Source organism: Borostomias antarcticus (genome assembly GCF_949987555.1).
Source record: "Borostomias antarcticus genome assembly, chromosome: 8".
Taxonomy (NCBI): Eukaryota; Metazoa; Chordata; class Actinopteri; order Stomiiformes; family Stomiidae; genus Borostomias; species Borostomias antarcticus.
The window spans coordinates 10,100,921-10,119,990 of NC_140241.1; the positions used below are offsets into that span (position 1 = coordinate 10,100,921).

Genomic DNA, 19,070 nt, shown 5'->3' on the forward strand with positions numbered 1-19,070 from the left:
CCTGGTCAACAGGCTGGAATGGACAGGAAACACAGGCCATCTACAAGAGAGGACAGAGCCAACTCTACTTCCTGAAGAGGCTCAGGTCCTTAGATGTGTGACGAACGATTCTGAACTCTGTTCTATCAGTCTAATCCCACTGTTTCCATGAAAGCAACTGCCACAATGAAGAAATACAGTAATGTGGATTTTATTGATGGACACATGGTGGGAATACAAATTGACTGAACGACTGATTTTCAGGAATATTTGAATATTGTACACTAAAAAAACATTAAAATTGCAGTAGTCTTGACTGCACATTTGTCTTGTTAAATTAGCAAATCATACTGAACCACAATACTAAGCCACATTTAACCACAACTGAAGCAAATAGCCTTGTTATTTTTATTTAACGAAGAACAAAATAGAAAAGACAGAATCACTTCACATTATTTGATAACCAGTCGAGGACTCTCAAGCATGTCAGAAATATTTGAGAAATAATAGACTGCACAATCCTTAGTGGTCATTTGTCATTCATACATGTAGTGTAGTCTCAAAAGAACAAAAACTGACCCCAACTTAACACTATGTCTCTCTACAGTCAGAAAACTCCTGACATCACCATCAGTGGCGGTTCCAGCAAGTTTTACCTAGGGTTGCAAAAGGGTGGCAGGGGTTCCATCAGAGGTTATCTCCATCATACGCATTTGAAATTCAGAGTTGGCAAGTGGGGTGGCAAGGCTTTTTACAGGGGTGCGACCGCCACCCCTTGCCACCCCCTAGAACCAGCCAGTGAAACCCACAGATCAAACTTTCTGAGTTGCTCAAAAAGGCATTCCTGAACAGACAAGGTTTGACCAGGGCATATGGAGATCACAGCTCACCTCTGGCATGCTGCAAATAATGGTCATACAGGTCTGAGATGGCAGAATACATCAAACCACACTCCACACACTTAATACCCACCCCTGCTGTTTCAGACTCCCTTGTTCTGATGAAAGAAATACCGTCCCTGTTAGCTTTCTGTGTTTTTTTCTCATACTTTCTAATAGACTTCCCAAATACAGTAATTTCATTTCTGTGTGGTCTAGGAATGGTCTTTGCCTGTGTGTAGAGAGGAGAATTTGTGGGCTCAAGTCCTTGCTTGACACTTGGACTTTGAAGTGGCGAAGGCACCGATAAGTGTGGCGACAGTGAGTGAGGCGGGTCAGCTGGATCCGACGGGAAATAGGGCCAGCAGGAACTTCCGGGAGAGTTACGGGATTGGACGGATGGAGACGGGTAGTAGCTGGTAGAGTGAGGTTCCGGACGTGGGTTTGTTACAAAACTGTTCACGTGAGGGTTAAGGGTAATGGTTACGCCTGAGTGTGCATTACGGTAATCTTTTGATGAGAGGTACTGATTGCTGTTATCAGTGTCCTGTGGTGGAGAATGACAAAGCTGGTGACTGAAGAGCAAATCTAGAGCGTTGAAGCTGGCATCACACTCCTCACACTGATAAGGCAGAGACAAGGGCTGCCGTCCAGAGCCTGGGACTGCTCTATTGGGCCTCTGCTGAATCCACTGGTATTCTGGGTGTTCTTTCATGTGCTTCATGTAAGACCCTACAAAGCGGAAACCCCGGCCACACTGGGGACACGTGAAACGCCCCGATCTCTGTCTGTGTACACTTTGGTGTCGCCAAAGCTTCCTCCAGTTTCCCAGGGTCTTGCCGCAACGGCCGCAGGTGTAAGTCTGATCGCGGGCATGAGTGAGCATGTGGGCGCGGAGCCTCCCCATGTGCCTGAACAGCCGTCCACAGCGAGGGCATAGATATTTCCTCGGATCTGATCTCCTGTCTAGCTTATTTAGCTTCGATACAAAGTGGGAAAATTGATGGGAGGATATGACACTTGTCTGGAAGGGTAAGACAGAGGTAGAAGAAGCCACTTTTCTGGGTTGGGACCGTGAGGCCCGATGACCTCTGGGTTTTATAGGCTGTGAAGGTTCACTGCTCTGTAATGAGGCAGATGATGTGGAGCGCGGTTCGGGCTGCTGTTCAGGCTGACTGACAGCAGGTGAGGTGTGTTGCTGTGTGACTGTGAACTGACGCTTGATGCTTGGCAGTGACGGCTGAGAGTGAGATCGTTGCCGGCTGTCTGCTCTAGGTCTTCCACCGAACACTGATCTGGAAGCTGTCTTTTCCCCATGGAAACACAGTTGGCAATGTGCATTGAATTCCGACACCTCCCCAAACAGCTGGTCACAGACTGAACAGCAGAAAACCTTTGCACCAGTATGGGTCTGCAGATGGGCATTATACTGATTATATGTAGCAAAAACCTTTTTGCAGACATGGCATGTGTAAGATAACGACGGCTTTGTCCACTTGTCAGAAGATCTGCAGACATGCCTCTCTGCCAGATTGCGCAGTACGAAGCCTTTCCCACACCTATTGCAGGAATAAGGCTTCACAGACCAGTGTGTCACCTCATGATTACGAAGGACATGGCCCTGACTAAAGCTTTTACCACACACCTGACAGGAGTATGGCTTTTCCCCAGTGTGCACGCGCAAATGAATTCTAAGTGCCGAAGTAAAGCGAAATACTTTACCACAATACGAGCAAGTAGCTTTGCCTTTTGAAGAAACGCCGGGTTTACGAGTGGCATCGTTCTGATTCTGCTTTGTGCTGCTACTGGTCTCGTCCTCATCCTTTTTGAAGTGTGTCTCACAATGAATACGCAACTTATCAGCGCTCGACACCTTGATTTTGCAAACGGTACACTGCAGACGCTGATCGCTCCTCTTATGCTTCTTCAAATGTGTCTTGAAGTTAGAATGTTGAGCAAAGCCTTTGCCACAATCGGGACACCTGTAAGGCCGTTCCCCTGTATGGCTACGTCTGTGGATAATATACAGAGACATATATTTAAAAAAGCGACCACAGTCCTCACATTCCAAATTCACTGCTGTGCGGCGGCGACGGCGGCGTAAATCTCGAGTTTCATAATCCTTTCCAGACTGTTCCATTTCCTCAACTAACGGAGTATCTGACTTGGAATACGAGTCAAATGAGGAGGTTTCTGGTGTGTCGGGTTTCACGTCGAACTCAGTCACGGAGTCCATCTCTAATGCTCCATCCTTTGACCTCCTCCTACTGGCGTGGTTACCATCTGAGCCACCCTCCTGTGCATTCGCTCCTCCACAGTCTGCTTCTGGATCTTCCTTCAAGTCGATAACACTTTGGAGATTCCCTCTGTTGTCCCACCAAGACCTTTTTCTCTTGCGTGTCCTTTTGCCAAAGGCTCTGCTTCGGGGCTTCTTCTGAGTTTCTGTGGTCCGAACATCTTGGTCTTCCTTTAATGTTTTGAAATTCCCTCTGCGTTTGTCAACTTTGGATTGCCTTTTAAATTCAGCGTCTTCACAACTACTAATGGGGAACTTCACATTGTCAGTGTAGCATTGTAAAGACATGAGACCATTTGACTCTGACACTGAATTATAATCCCCTAGCTCAATCTCAATTTCCTCAGTCTTCACTTTTGAGAGGATCTCGGCACTCCTAGATGACCTCTCTGCTGATTTAACTCTCTGGGAGGCATTAGGGGTGCCGATGGCCTGTGGAGAATAAACACTATTGTCTAACACAGACATAGAACTAACTTTAAAATCAAGGGACTCTTCAGTCTCGGTCCCATCAGCGACTGTGTAACCAAGATTGCGTCTTGTCTTCTGACATTTTGAGGGGACATCCTTGGAAGTCACAGCTGCCACATTTGAACGCAGTCTCCTCATTGCCAGCGCCATCTGTCTCACGACCGTTGTCTTCTTCTGCGATCGCCCTACTCTGGGTTTTACATCCTCCAGAGGCTGGCGATCAGCGTTCACTTTCTGTTCCACGACTACATCTTCCCGTTTAATTTGTTTCCTCTTCCTGGGCATGGTACTCTCTACTCTTTCACCACTGGCAGAACTACGCCACACCTTATCATCCTTAACGGTACTTCGAAGTCTGGTCACTTTGTCGGTAATTATCTTATTAGGAATCTTAGGCCTTCTCGAAATACCCTTAGGAATAGATATGTTAACTTCCGAGGACTCCTTACCCTCTGAGGTGGGAGGATGTGACATCCCTCTGTTTCTCCTCAGTCTCCCCGCAGGGTCGACAGCTCTGCCGTCATGCTCATCAGAGATCTGACTCTGTGGCGGGGGCTTAATGGATTCACTCACAGATGCTCCAGCGTGAGGTGTACCAGAATCAGCTGTATTTACCCCTGAAATTGCATTTTTTCTTGGTCGACCCCTCTTCCTTTTCAGCACCACTGGGATAGAATCAGCTGGTTTACTGTGTGGAGTGAGTGAATCAGAGACAGGCCCTTCAGAGTGGACAGGTTCATGGTTTAGGGGAGCTCCTACTTCTACATCAGAAGTGCTGCATGATTTCCTATCACTGCCTTTTACACACCTTGTTGTTTTTAAAGGAGGAGCATTAAAGCCAGGTAATGTCTCACCTGACTTCTTTGCTTCTACTGCTTTTAAAATAGTAGGACTATGTTCAGTTTCTGACGGTGTGTTCAGCATCTTATTTTTCTTAGGAGGACGGCCACGTTTCCTACGTACCTCACCCTCCTCTGCTGACCTTTCCACCTGCATTTCTCTGGTAGAGTTCTTTGTTGTGTCTTTAGGTTCAGCAATTTCACTTTCATTTGGGAGGTGCTGAATTACAGGTGACTTTCCAGCCTTCTCCTCCATTCTCGCCTGGGTCCTTGTGCGTTTCCTTGGGTTGTTGTGATTTCTCTCGAGTTTGTCATTAACTTCACCAGAGTGCTCCTTCTCAGGGTTGAAGAGGCTGTTTTCTCCCTCACTGAAGAATCTCTCTCCGGATGTCTAAAATAAAAATAAGATTGGACTTACTTATTTACCAACCATTGCAACAGAGAAAGGTACATTGTGTACTCGACACAGTGATAAGGAACAAAAATATACAAAAACACTTCTAATTAAGAAAATAATGTCAAAATATGTGATGTTTTCAACTAAACGGATGCTCTCTTATTTCTTTTTGAAAAAGTGCCCACCTTTTCATTGCCTGACTGGACATGCAGGGGCTTGGTAGGGTCACTGGCAATTGCAGGTGAGCATGTCTCTATTTTAGTACCTCTTCTAGTGAGAGACATCTTACTTCCCATGTCGGGCTGTGGCTAAGGCAAAGAGAGGTGATGGTGAGATCGTGATGACTAAGGTATTGTTGCACTACAATTAGGCCAACAACTACTGCAATTATTGAGAAGCACGATGACAGGAGCACAGGACCACAGGCCTTAATGATTTAAAATATAACCCTTTTTTACATAATGGGGAATTATGAGAGCAGTGGTATGACGTTACCTTATCAGGTATGATGACTAGTGTCGTGTTTTCTCTATGAACAACACTTCGAAAGTCCTGGTGTTCCCGAGGCAAACATGATCTGGCACAACAGAGATGGGACAGTGACAGTATCGATTATGTTTTCACGCATGAAACGTTGCTAAGGTAGCCTACTCATGTTGCCTGGCAATAGTAGCTTGCTACATACTATTTCGAATTATTTCATTCATTTGTTCATACTCACCCATATGTAGCTATACTGTGTGAAATATTGTTGTTGTTGGCATTGGTTTAAGAGCCTCATTTAACGGGCAGCTAGCTAGCTAATGTTAGCTAACGTTACCTAGCTAGCTAGCTAGCCTATTAGAGCTAACGTAGCTATTGGTTAGCTAACTGCCACATATCACCATGGATCAAATTGCATGAGATCAAGGGGCATAAAATTATTCGTTAAGTCTGAATGATAGCCTCCCTCCGCACATTACTTTGTTAAGCATTCAGGTTTGTGCTCCGTGGTAAGGACGAGTCGCGTCCAGGAATTTCATCATCAACAATCGACCAGCAAGAGTATACTCGTTTTGCTGCTAGAGGGGCGCCGGTACGCGAGATTTGTTTTGTACTGCACTGAGTCGGGGTAGCCGATATCAGGGTGTTACAAAGCCCTCGATTTTATTTTATATATATTTAATTATATATATATATATATATATATATATATATATATATATAAACTTATTGACAGTATGTATTGCACATGGCTCCTAATCTACTTTGACCTGTTGAACTGTATCTTCCGATATAGAAGCTGAGACATGCCATAAACGTTTTCATGTTTATTTTCCCCTACACACATGGAACCATCTAAAATCTCAGCATTGGCCAATTCAAACTGAAAAAAATAGTAGAGCTCTGTAAGAATTACAAACGTATCAAAACCAATACACTGAGAGCCAAAAGTGAAAAATGTGTGTTTATTTAAAGCAATATAATTAAGATTTTAAAACAGCTAAAATAACATTTAAAAAGCTAATATAAACAAATTAACAGCAGCAAGGCATCATGTGATCAATGCTCAAACCACACATTTTGCAGAGCTACTAAGACCATAATATGATCAAAGAACAATACTATCATACAGTGACTTGCAGTATTCTTAACCATGCACTTGGATATTGCATACAGCACGTCTACTTGTTCTGGGGAAAATTGGACAAAAGCTGTGTATATGGTACCTCACAGAAGACAAGAGTCATTAATTACCATTGATCACAGCTCACAACTCACTGGGCGCACACTCAAGAATGCTTATAGGACAGTTCAAGTTTTTATTACTGGGAGAGGGCTGACGTTGGGATTTTTAAACAGCTGAGAAGGTTCGGATGAGGAGTCTTCAATCACATAACAGTCATTATCAGAATCCTCTTCCATTTTTACTACAGCCCGGTCCGGTCCCACGGCCTTGTCTTGGTATGCCACATCTCTGGAAACTTGGCGGTTGGCTGCAAGTCCTCTGTCAACGTTCTGAGGCAAAGTATATGGCCTAGATAGCCTCTTCAATCTCTTGTGATTATTGGGCATCAACGCTTGCCCTTTCTCATAGTCTGCTGCTACCGCACACTTGTGTCTCTGAAGCAAAAGAACAGATTGGAATGGTATCTGACACATCATACACAAGTAGCCCCCCCTCCAGGGCGCTTGGTCAGCAGCGTTCTCACATGCCTGGTGCTTTAAGAGGGTGTGCACCTGCGCTACCTTGGGTGAAGCAATTTTGTTCTCAAATGCCAAAGGGTTCCTGTTATTCAATAAAGAGGGGGCAGTTGTGATTGCGGCCTTCGGGGCAGTTGTGATGGTGGCATTCAGGGCAGTTGTGACCATGGCCTTTGGGGCAGTTGTGACCCTGTCCGTAAGCGTTACTGTGGAAGAAGAGTGACACACATGGGGGTCTGACCCCGACTTGTTGGTAGGCAAGAGCATCCCACACTGCAGGCAGCCAATCACTCTCTGCCGAATGTGAAAACTGTGGTGCTTTATGAGATCACTCCTTGATCTAAAGCCCTGCTCACAGGTGCCACACTGGAAAGGATTTTCCCTATCAAAACGACGCAAAGTCTCTATCACTACCACAGGCTGGTACAGAGCCCAGAGGTCCATTGTTGGCACACTAGGTGCCTTAGGGGCTGCTAGCCAAGGTGCTATTAACAGAGGAGCGGACAGCACAGGTACAGGTAGAGGGTCCTGCTTCATATTGGCTGGTCCATCAAACGATCTTAGCTGCTCTTGTTCCTTTTGCTGCGTCTCCGCCCGGCGTCTCTGTATGGTGGAATGATGGAGTACTGATTGACCTGGTTCATGCTCTTTGCTGTGTTTTATCATGTCCATGTAGTCGGAGAACTCCGTTCCACAGGAGCAGATGTACGTCATCGCTGGACACACGTGTTCCTCCAGCCACAACCGGTCTGCAAACAGCTCCTCACAGCTGAAGCAGAAGGGCACACTATTGAAAAGTGTTGTTGAAGTGCTGTTAAGTTCTATATGTTTTTCTGTTTCCATCATGAAGCCCCCGGTGTGTTGATTCAAGTTGCCGTATCCAGGCATATGTCTGGAGTCTGGTATGGAATATGGAAAAAGGGAAAAAAAGCAGAGAAAGAAGTAATTGCATTAATGTCTTATTCTGTTCACCAAAGCTGATAACAGTATTGGATGTAACAAGCCAAGGCTCGTGTACAGACATAAGTACACTATAGATCATAGCGCACAGAGGGTGGGTAAAGGGGGGCCTGTGCGTCTTTCACCACAACCTTCCTCAAAAATGCACAGAGTGGCTCAATGGGTTGGGGCGCGTACCATGTAAAGGCTAGTCCTTACCGTAGCGGGGTGGATTTGAATCCGAACCCCGCCCTTTTCTACATGTCTTCCCCTCTCTCTCTCCCACCTTTCCTGTCTGTCCCTCAAATGTCCTACCCAATAAAGCAGAAATGCTCTAAAAATATCTTTAAAAAAGCACAGAGTGAGCAAAAGATCTGGCACATCACAGCTGTCATTGTCACGTACTAGTTCCAAAACGTGCCTGTTAGGAATGGCTGATTGCTTGGCCTCCAGTGCCAGAGTTGTCGAAGGTCACGCGCCTGTCGCACCACTCGCTGCCCGCGTCCCTCGTCTCGCGCACGTCTGTGGCTCGCCTGGTCCCGAGCCAGGCGTACGTGACGTGCCTTGTCTGACTCGGCTGCTCGTGCACGGCGGACCGCCTCGCGCATCTGCTCCCGTCTGGCACGGCTGTCTTGCAGCATGTTAGTGTCGCCCAACCACCCTTACCTGCTCAGTCAGGGTGTGGTACACCAAATCCTGCGCGAGGACAGAAGAGACGAGAATCAATGCACATAACCTCAACAGGCTATTGTCTGTGGATTATTACATTTTCTTAAATACACTAAATAAAATGCATTTACGCATTCAATACTCAACTAACAACTCCACTTCCTTAGTTATGTTCTGAACAGTAAACTCGGTGATCATAGTTGATTTTGAATCACAACCCAAATTATGAAAATATTTTTCTTAAATTCCATTGACTTTGACTGGAGGAATGGAGCAATTTCGAAAATTTGAAAGAAGCCGAAATACTGTTTGAAATTCTCACAGTTGGTAGATTATTAATGTAAAAACACTCAAGTTTTTGTTTTGATAACTTCGCCGAAATGGTTTCGTAGTAAATATTAGAAAATCTTGGTCTATGGGAGTTTACATTTAAACTCCTCTCCGATAGGAACAATTCCGCTAGGGGCGCATGTTTTCACTTTCCCTTCCTATACCTTTGCTCATGCTAGAATGGTCCACCACTGCAAATGTGTCACCATTTGCATTTACTTTACCCATTTCTTTATTCAGCACTTACCTTCTCATACAAAGGTATAACTTAATCAACTCTTACAACTCAGTTTCAACGGTGTTCTACAAATCATTTACACTCACATTCGCTTCTAATGCATGTCAAACATATGCTGTTCGTTGGGCATTTTCACCTTTCTTTATCCCCACGGCAGTAACGTTAAGAGGAAGCTTCTATGGCCTCTCAACCCCAACACTAACCCATAACTCAAATATGTATTTATGGCTAAACGCTTGAAATTGATGCGGTGCGCGCCACTACATTGAATCAATACAAAAGACGCCGGAAGAATAGTCACTCCAAAATGGAATGCTGATGCCCAGACGCTAGCTAGCTAGCTCGGGGCTGTCACCTTTCGACGGATGCATTTTTCAACAAAAACACAGCATCTGGACCCAAAATAACATGATACAACTTAACTATTGATCTTTGACTCTAAATGACCATTTTAGATACCTAGTTATACACTTTGTACCAACCTGCGTGACGATAGAAAAGACGACAGTCAACGCACATATACGCTTTGTCGTAACGTTACAGGAGTCCGTTTGAATCGCGAAAAGGACCCCCACACGCCTGAACAGCGCCCCCTGGCCGCGTGGTGGAACTGCAGCACCTCAAACCCTGGTCTCAGCCATGTGCTCTGAGCAGCGTGCAGACAGGCATGATCCCCCTGCTGGTCGGAGGACGTATTGCAGCACATTCGACTGTTCAGACCTCTCATGCCGGTATCACCGCCCCCTGCTGGTCGGAGGATGTTCAGTATTATATGAAAACTGCAGTATATTAAGGAAGTATAAATATATGAAGACCATTTATATTGTATTGTAAGTCACGTGGGACAAAAGCATCTGCTAAATCACCAATGTAATACTGTAGTATTACAAATATTAACAGAGCAATTAAGATACCAACCCCTCTGGTGATACTGTATTATTACAAATATTAACAGAGCAATTAAGATACCAACCCCTCTGGTGATAAAGTACTACTACAACCAGGTTAACTACTGCCTGCACTATGCCCCCACTTACAGTAACACAATCTGAACTTCAAGTGTGCTCATCTCTGGCAGCTACATTTCAATTCAATTTAACTGAATTTAAAAAGCAAATCAAGGTACTGCTATTGAAGCAAAACAAATTCCACAAATTCGGCACAAAGCTTTTATTTACATTTGCACAAGAGGCAAAAAAAGTAGATAAGTCTACAATAAGCAATTGCAAGCCACAGCAAGTTCTGTATACAGAGACATTTGAACTGTTTAACTATGTTCATCAAGTGGTCATAATCAGATATATTTTTATCTGTCTGCTGTAGGAAATACAAACTTGGATGGATATGAATAACGATTGGCACATTTTGGTGTTTATGGCTAACACCAAAGTTTTCAACCTAAACACACATTTTACAACACCGTTTGAATAATGTACACTCAAGACTACTGTTTAGCTGTAGAATCAAAACACTATTAGTACAATAATGTTGGGTTACTAGTCACAATCTCAATCTACAGTACTACAGAAAATGCTTTTTACACCCTTATCTACATTAATCTACCCAATGTTTCAGTCCAAGACTGATTTTCAGACAGATTAAATTGTAACGTGTGCGATTTCTGCCATCTCCCCTGCTCTAATTTTATGCACCTTCCTGCGGTGGTCCTTCAGTGACCTCATGCTGGGATAGATACGCTGGCAGATGAGGCAGGAGAATGAATTGGACTGATTGTGTGTGAGCAGGTGTTTCTGCAGCCCCTCCACAGTGCCAAACCAGCGCACACAAACAGGGCAGCGCATGGGCTTGAACACCGGCTTGCACGCTCCACTTCTCTGATGAAACTTGAGGCTGAGAGTGTTGGGGAAGTCAACGTTGCAACGGGAACACTGATTTGTCTTTGAATGAGCCGCGCCTTGGCTACCTTTGCACCGATTCAATGAAAGGTGCTTTAGTAGTGCACTGCGAGTGCCAAAGGTGTTGTTGCATCGTATACAGACACTACGTTGCTGCGGTTTACTACCCTTAGGCAGAGGCGGTTGATTTGGAAGAGAACGTTGCACAGAGAGTAACTGCTTCTTCAGTCCAGGTTGCTGTTTGGGCAGAGATGGCGGCTGAGCCTTCTGTTGAAATCGCAGGAGCAGAGGTTGAGAGCGCTGCAGCTGCACTCCCCGATACAGCTGGTGGTGTGGCTGCATGTGTACTTGCAGATGGACCTCGTAGTCCGCCCAGGAGCCGAGAGTCTCGCCACAGGTGGGACAGGTGTAAGACTCCTGCGCATGCTTCTGCAGGTGCTCCAGGAGGAGTTGTGGAGAAGTGAAACCAGCCCCGCACTCACAGGTCACCCTCCTCGGGAGCACGGATGGTAGTGACATAATACCCCAGTTTGCCGCATTATCTCCCTGGTCTTGGGCTGACACTCCCCTCTTGGCACCCAGGAGCGACAGAGACTTGCTCGCTGAGAAGCTCTGGTGCTCACTGTCCCTTCCCCCCACAGTTCTCTTCAACTGACATTTCCTCCTATGGACCAGCATGTTATCTCGGCGGTTGAAGCTCTTGCCACAGACAAAACAATCAAACATAGGTTTGGCCTGCTGATGTACTTTCCCAAATGCAGCTTGTGGGATATGGGACCTTACTAGACCACACAGCCTTTGATGTCGTCTTAAAGTGTTTCCCCGACTATAGGTCTTGTGACATTTGTTGCAGGGGTAACGTTTCACACCATCTTTAATGAAGAAGGGCATCGGATGGGAGTTGACAGTGGACTTAGGTTTTTCTTGCTCTATGTGACTGATGTCCACAGCTCCGGCATCAATCAGCACTGCGGTCTCATCATCGAGGTGCTCTACATCGCTGTTGTCAGCATCTACAGCATCAATAAGCACTTCGGTCTCATCATCCAGAGGAACCGTCCACTCTCCATCTCTCTCTCCTGGCTGAGAGCAACTGGCTGCGTCCACGCCTCCTGAGCCCGCTCTCTGGTCGGTCTTGTACGGAGCAGCGTCACTGTCTTCCACAGATCCCATGTCCACAGATCCCTCCATGTTGCCCAACGGTACATGTTTTGAAGATCTGGGGTAGAAGGGCAAGAAGCTTTTGGGCGAACCAGACCAGGGTCCACCTGGCAAGTGGGCTCCTGGTCTTGTATCTGTACCAATCGCCTCCCTCTTAATGGTACGGCGAGAAATATCAGTGCCCACGGAGACGCTATTGAAAATTGGGGGCCTCAGCTTAAACTCTGCTACTCTGCTCGCAACACTGCTATTCATTTTACCATTTGCCCCTAGTACACTACTCTTATGCAGGGGGGGAGGAGAGGCATGGGACAGGGGTTGCCCTAGACACTTGTGCTTTGTGAGGTTATACCTACGCGTGTAGCTATGCTTGCACAATGGACAAAAGAAAAGCTTCCTTGTGTTAGCATGTAGATAACCTCTCTGCTGCTGCTTAAAGTGATGGGCTCTTTGATGGTGGAATGATGTTTTCTTGGTGAAGGTAAACCTATTTCTCAACGAGTGAAGAGAGGTCTTGTCTGACAACTGGGAGCAGACGTGGTAATCTGGGAGGGATGGCTTTCCAATCACCAGTTCCTTGCAGAGTCGACAACATTTCACTTTTTCTTTTCTATGTGTGGAGTGATGCACTGTCAAGCTGTCCGAGTCCTGAAAAACCTTTCTGCAACGGCCACACTGATAGCTCCCTTGTGTGGCGATATTGCTGGAATCGATAAGCTTTTGGCGGGTTTCAAGAAGCACCACAGGGCAGAAGGTCCTAGTTAGAGCTACAATATTCCCCCCCCTCTGACTACTAGCTGCACTGGCCTTTGTTTTAGTACTAGACTTCGTAAGCAGGCGCCTAAGCTGACCGACAGTGGAACTCGGGTTTGGTGGGTTTGGTTCTGATTTTGATGCTGATGTTATCTCCAATGGTATAATCTCTGTTTTAGGGATCATGCGTTTCTTGCAAGAAGGAGTTTGGACAGGTTGGAAACGTTTCATGTAAGCCGTTGCCAGCATCTTCATGATGGTTTTATTTTTAGGCGAGTGGTCTCTGTTGCTGTGGACAGAATGGCTCATTCTCTCTGGAGTTTCGTCCTCGCTGGCTTGCAGTGAGGGGTCCTCTGGGTCCTCTGGAGCAAAGATCTCGTCTGGTATGTCATCTCCAGACATGTCGTCTCCAGACCAACACTGGTCTTGCTCAGCTGGGCTTGGTGAGGAGATGCACTCTGGAGGCATGGTTAGGATATTAAGCCCCGCCTTCGAGTCAACTTCAGCATTTGGAAATGTGCTGTTGAGCAGTGGGGAGATGGGACTAGAAGTGTCAGGTGATGGGGGCATGGAATGGGAGGGGGGATACAGGCCAGGGATGGACTGGTTCAGGGTTGGCTGGAGTGAGGGAGACTGGAGGTTATCATCCTGACTACTTTCTCCTTTACTGGACAAATCAGCGGTAATATCCTGGGAGGGCAGCAGTTGAGGCTTTGCGACATGTGTCCGTTTGTGCTCCAGCATAAGATCGAAGTCCTTGAATTCACACCCACAGTCGCAGATATAATGAGCGGGAGCAGGAGACTCCGGCAGGACAGCGGCGCGGTGTTGCTGGTCGGACAAATCCTTTTTTGCAAACCCGGAACCAATCTGTGCACTACAGGACGGTTGCGGAGCAAGCAGAGGCATGCTACTTGCATGGGAGGCTTGATGGACCAGCAAAGACGCCAGTCCTGTGAAGGTGGCTGAACAAGCCACACAGCGGTACTCTTTTGGGGATGAGGTGTTCCCCTGAAGCCCAAGCATTGTTGGATCTTTTGGCGTTCCTCTTCACAAATTGATCGGGGTTGTTACTGGCCTGAAAAATACAAATTTCATTATTAGCCAAGACTTCAAACATAAGGTCTCACAACATTAAATTATACAATCTCAATTTAAGTATTACAAAAAGGAACATAGTGGAAGGGTTTCCCTTATTGGCCATCTAAGGTGACAATGGCACAAATATTTAGGCTACTAAAACTGAAATGTAGGGTAATAAAACTAGATGTTTGGGAACTACTTTTGTAGTCCTAAATTTGAGATAAATGAATAATGTAAAGTTATTTATGTTTTGATGATTAAGTCTGCAATAAATAGCTGTGGCAACATGACTACAACCCTTTCCGTGGTAAAATGGTTTGTAAGGTTCCAATTTAAGACCTCGGGTGCAATGAAAAAATTTGTCAGTATTGTTATAAGTATTACACAATTAATTATTACCTGTAATGCCACTTCCGACACCACGTTCGATTGTTTATAGGTAAAACAATAAACCTTACAGGAGAGACGACTCGACTAGCCCGTTTCTTTATATGTCCTCCCTCAACCGTGAACAATACAAAGGTTCCACCCTGGCTGTATATGACATGGGGGCCAATACTAGGCCTACCGATACTCCTTCAGTAATCTCAGCATTCAAAACAGTTTGCTCACTGTGACTGGGTAACGTGTTACGTGCATAGTTTGATCATGTCCCTGATCATGTCCCTTCTAGAGGCGGCGTGTATGCACTCCGATTCATATTAGAATATGAAACTTTCCCGCGAATTAAGACATTTAAAACACTATGACAAGGAACCGTCTGATAGAACCGGGACCTGAGTCGCGTGCCGTCTGCTCCTATACCTTGTTACAGCGGTAGAACGTGGCGAAAATGGGGTATAAAAATAAGTCTGAATTTGATATTTCAGGGAAAGTATTCATCAAGCTATCAGAATTCAGATTTCTGATTGGTAATCTAGGTGCCGGACTACACAATGTACTGTGGTAAAACGGTGGATAAAAATAACACAGGCCTACATTTTCTAACGTCGTGTGTGCAGCCTACTAATCGTTGATGCAGTTCAATGCAACACTGGAACATAACGTTAAAGCTAGGCCGACCTAGCTTTAAATCTGTGAGAATGCAATTTCTGACGTCGAGAAATCTATCTTAGCTAACGTTAGCTAGATAACGCGTGTTAGCTATCACGTTGTGCAAATGCAAGCCAAGAGTACAGGGAACAATGACAACAAGGTTGCCAAAACATGCCTGCACCAGCTAGCTAGCAACATTAGCAAGTCAAGCCTGATGTGACCGACTACTAGCAAGCTAGCTACTAGCCTAGCTAACGTTAGCTAGATATGCAGTACTATCTAACGTAACTAGCGAGCTACCACGTTCAGCTGTTTACATCAATAAACGTAATATATGACTGGAAACCCTTCGGTGCAAGATACCTATCCAGACGGGTAAAACACATTTCTTCTCATACATAACTTACTTGACTAGAATTTCTTAGCAGTAGTCTTCTAGTGTACTACCGTCATCCTATGTTGAATGCGTCCGTGCGAAAAGCAGGCGTGCCCCGGGGAGCTCCGTCGAGGAGACCAGAACAGCAAGTGGGCCGGTCTCGATTTTCTACTTGCGCTAGTAAACCTGTGCTGTAATTAAGTATTATTATAAAGAGATTTTAACACGTTCTGACAACTGCCTCCAAATGTAAACGTGTATAGTCTTTGAAACTCTGCGTCTATCATCAATTTTATCCATAGCCTACTAAAGACATTCGACCCCTCGAATTGACTTGCGCGATCCAATAGGTTGTTTGCAATCACGTGATTCCGATGACGCGCGAAATCCAGACGGCGGTAAAGGATTCTTCATTCCTCATCTGGCGCGCCAGAATGGTCTGGTCAGGAAGTGAACAGCAGAATGGACGAATGGAGCAAAGATGAGGACAACCCGTACTCTTTTGGTTTAGAGTTAGACATGAACTGAACTGAAAGACTTGCCTGCTATTGAGGGAGCAGATATATGCAACGAACTGTCCTCCAAGCATCCTTCTACTCAAGAAAACAAATGAATTCACAAAAAACACTATATTGATGCTATTATTATTAGTAGCTTAGCCAACATAGCATAGGCTACAGTATTTAATATATAAAAGCAGTGGCTGTGTTCTTTCCCTCCTACCATTCTCACTGTACACGAACAGCTGTACCTCCAGCCATCAGTCCATGAAGCTCTTGAAGTTTGTGCACCCTCATAGGACTCATCTCCAAGGGGGACGAGTCTGCCTGTGGAAGATTGAACAGTTGCTGACCTGGTGCTGCCGGAACAACCTGGAGCTTAAAGGACAATGCTCGTTTTTGACAACCTGGACCTTATTTACAACATATTATAAGACGTTTGACTCACCGAGATCACTTTGGTGTAGTTCGGAGGCATGTAGAAGAAATTTAAAATCCAGCGCGAGCCAGTGTATTCATGTAATGTCGGTGGTCGGGGCACTTAGAATGCAGTTTCTAAAAATCTATTTTCTGCCGCGAAACGGTTGTTTTCATCAATCTGTCCTCATGAATCGCTAGTTGTGCTTACATAGAGCATAATCCTGTGGTGGTTTTTCACATGCCTCTGTAATATGATCTTTAGAAACGTCTTTCGAAACGATATAGCTTCCTCACTTGCTCCAGCACGCATGCGCACAGCGTGCTGGAGCAACGATTGCGCGCTGTGCGAGGAAGCCATTTCGTTTGAAAGACGTTTCTAAAGATCATATTACAGAGGCATGTGAAAAACCACCACAGGATTATGCTCTATGTAAGCACAACTAGCGATTCATGAAGACAGATTGATGGAAACCGTTTCGCGGCAGAAAATAGATTTTTAGAAACTGCATTCTAGGTTCCCCCGACCACCGACATTACATGGATATACTGGCTCGCGCTGGATTTTAAATTTCTTCTACATGCCTCCGAACTACACCAAAGTGATCTCGGTGAGTCAAACGTCTTATAATATGCCGTAAATAAGGTCCAGGTTGTCAAAAACGAGCATTGTCCTTTAATGCTCTAAAGACAGTGGAAATGGTGGTCGACTTTAGGAAGAACTCAGCCCCCCCCTCTGCCACGGACCATGATAGTACAATTCTACACCTCCATCATCGAGTCCATCCTTACCACCTGGTTCCGCTACAGTCAAGGACAAGACTAATTTGCAGCTGGTGATATGCTCTGCGGAGAGGGTGCGCCCTTCCCTCCCTCCAGGCCCCGCATGACTCCAGGGCTGCGTTCCGAATCGCCTACTACCCTACTATATAGTATGCCAAAACAGAATGTAGTATGTCCCAATACATAGTATGCCACATGCAGTATGGCAAAAGTACCAGGATGACCTACTACATCCGGTCGTATTTTGCAGTATGCACGCCAGCAGGCTTTTCTGGCTATTCTGACCCACAATCCTTTGCGCAGCGGTAATGTGCGTCACATGCGCGAGTTGACAGCTGTAGACGAATGTCGCGTTATAGACAGCGACGGATGTGGGCTAATTTCAAGGCGCAATGTTATGACAAGGTAGTATGTCCCAATTGGATGCCTACTGCTTGCAAAGTACGTACTTTCTAAGCGCAGCTGTAGTAGGTACTGGTAGTAAGAAGTAGAAGTATGCGATTCGGAACGCAGCCCAGGGCACTGAAGTGGGCCAGAAAGATCATGGCCGACCCCTCCCGCCCAGGCTCTTCACATCGCTCCCCTCTGGCAGGAGGCTGCGGTCGTTAAAGTCTAAAACTTCGACACAGGAACAACTTTTCCCCCCACAGTCACCAACCTTATCAAAATGGATCCCATTGGTCTCTCTCCCCTGCAGTTAACTGACTACTGCAATGACTCGTGTAGTCCAATTGCACCACTATTTTTTGCACTATGTTTGTATCACTGCACTTTGAGTCCTGTCTTGTCCTGTCCTTGCACTTGTCCATTGTTGTATTGTTGTAAGCACCAGTGTCTAAAAAAAAATCATATGTGAAGTACAATGGCAATAAACAAATTCTGATTCAGCTAATGATCCAACGTTTTTATTCATTTCATACCATTGTAATTTTCTTTTAAAGGCTACCATGAAATGACAACCACTGGCTGAGCATTTTTTTACAGAGAAAAAATCATTAATCATTGCTAAAGATCAGAAGTTTTATTTCATAGCAGATGTAGGCTACTAGGCTACAATGACCTGACCTCCCATGGCGAGAAGGGGGGCCAAGCAGTTCAGTAAGACTGTTATGATGCTCCAGCGACACCAGGCTCCTAACTTTACCCACCGATAAAAATACATGTGTGGCAGGTTCTTCTGTTTAGAGCCCATTTTCTGGAAGTCTGTCTTATCAATATCAGGGAATCTGAGTCTACATTTTTATACCAAACTCAAGACCCATCTCTACAGCTTGTGCCAGGGAGACCCACACTCATGACCCACTTCTACACCTAACCACCCTCTTCCCTGTGACTCCAGTTTTATTTATCATTGGTATTACAGTGTGATTTAATCTATCACCCCTCTTTTGATTGTTTCCTTTGTCCTTTAAAAAGTTTTTAACCTCTTGTAAAGTGTTTTGTAAAGTGTACTTTAAACTGAAATAAACTTGTATAGACTTAAAATTGACGACGAGCACCATTTCTTCTTGATAGTGTGGTCTCAAACTGCTTTAGCCATTCACCCACCTCACCTTTATCAGGAGTAACACCACAAGAAACAACCTCTGCAAAATATCTAGATTCTATAGTAGGTTATCATTATGCTGCTATTCATACTACAACTGTAGGGGTCATACCTGACAGGTTGAGAACCTATCCCACAATAATTACTCTATTCAATATATGAATTGGGTTAACCATGACAATGCTAAAATGTATAACTCTAAAGGTGTCTGCACACTGCCCCAACCAACGGCAACCAACACCAACGTTGGATTGGTATGCCATGTTGGTGACTGTTGGCGTTGGATGGATTTTGCAGCTGAATTTTAACCTTCCAGCATTCTAACAACTGCCGCCAATTT

The 19,070-nt window shown here is 45.3% G+C and overlaps 2 protein-coding genes across 5 annotated transcripts in view; both read right to left on the reverse strand.

The window, feature by feature from the left end:
- Window positions 1-275: 275 nt before the first annotated feature.
- LOC311312307 (uncharacterized protein) lies at window positions 276-5,775 on the reverse strand. 3 transcript variants are annotated; one of them, XM_084442228.1, is made up of 4 exons: window positions 5,582-5,775; window positions 5,356-5,437; window positions 5,046-5,162; window positions 276-4,854 (listed from the first exon to the last, which is right to left on the reverse strand). In XM_084442228.1, exons 3-4 carry the CDS (start codon window positions 5,154-5,156, stop codon window positions 859-861), a joined length of 4,107 nt encoding a protein of 1,368 aa, XP_084298354.1. In that variant the 5' UTR covers window positions 5,157-5,162; window positions 5,356-5,437; window positions 5,582-5,775; the 3' UTR covers window positions 276-858. The 3 variants fall into 3 exon arrangements, with proteins under 3 accessions (XP_084298354.1, XP_084298353.1, XP_084298355.1); XM_084442227.1 differs by having other exon boundaries at window positions 5,046-5,168; XM_084442229.1 differs by lacking the exon at window positions 5,046-5,162.
- A 4,700-nt stretch (window positions 5,776-10,475) lies between these two features.
- Window positions 10,476-19,070, reverse strand: part of znf1035 (zinc finger protein 1035) — a 30,663-nt gene continuing 22,068 nt past the window's right edge. The window contains exons 5-6 of one of the 2 annotated variants that reach the window (XM_084442225.1): window positions 16,208-16,311; window positions 10,476-14,068 (exon numbers count right to left, since the gene is read on the reverse strand). In XM_084442225.1, coding sequence (XP_084298351.1) covers window positions 10,819-14,016 — 3,198 coding nt within the window. In that variant the 5' untranslated portion in view covers window positions 14,017-14,068; window positions 16,208-16,311 and the 3' untranslated portion in view covers window positions 10,476-10,818. Of the gene's footprint in view, window positions 14,069-15,515; window positions 15,581-16,207; window positions 16,312-19,070 lie in introns of those variants that run through there. The other variant, XM_084442226.1, reaches the window with a different exon arrangement.

Excerpts from the sequence above, each read along its gene's own strand:
- LOC311312307 (XM_084442228.1), bottom strand. The coding sequence starts at position 5,156 with ATGGGAAGTAAGATGTCTCTCACTAGAAGAGGTACTAAAATAGAGACA. Across the intron at positions 4,855-5,045 it reads TCCAGTCAGGCAATGAAAAG|ACATCCGGAGAGAGATTCTT; the intron begins GTGGGCACTTTT and ends TTTTTATTTTAG.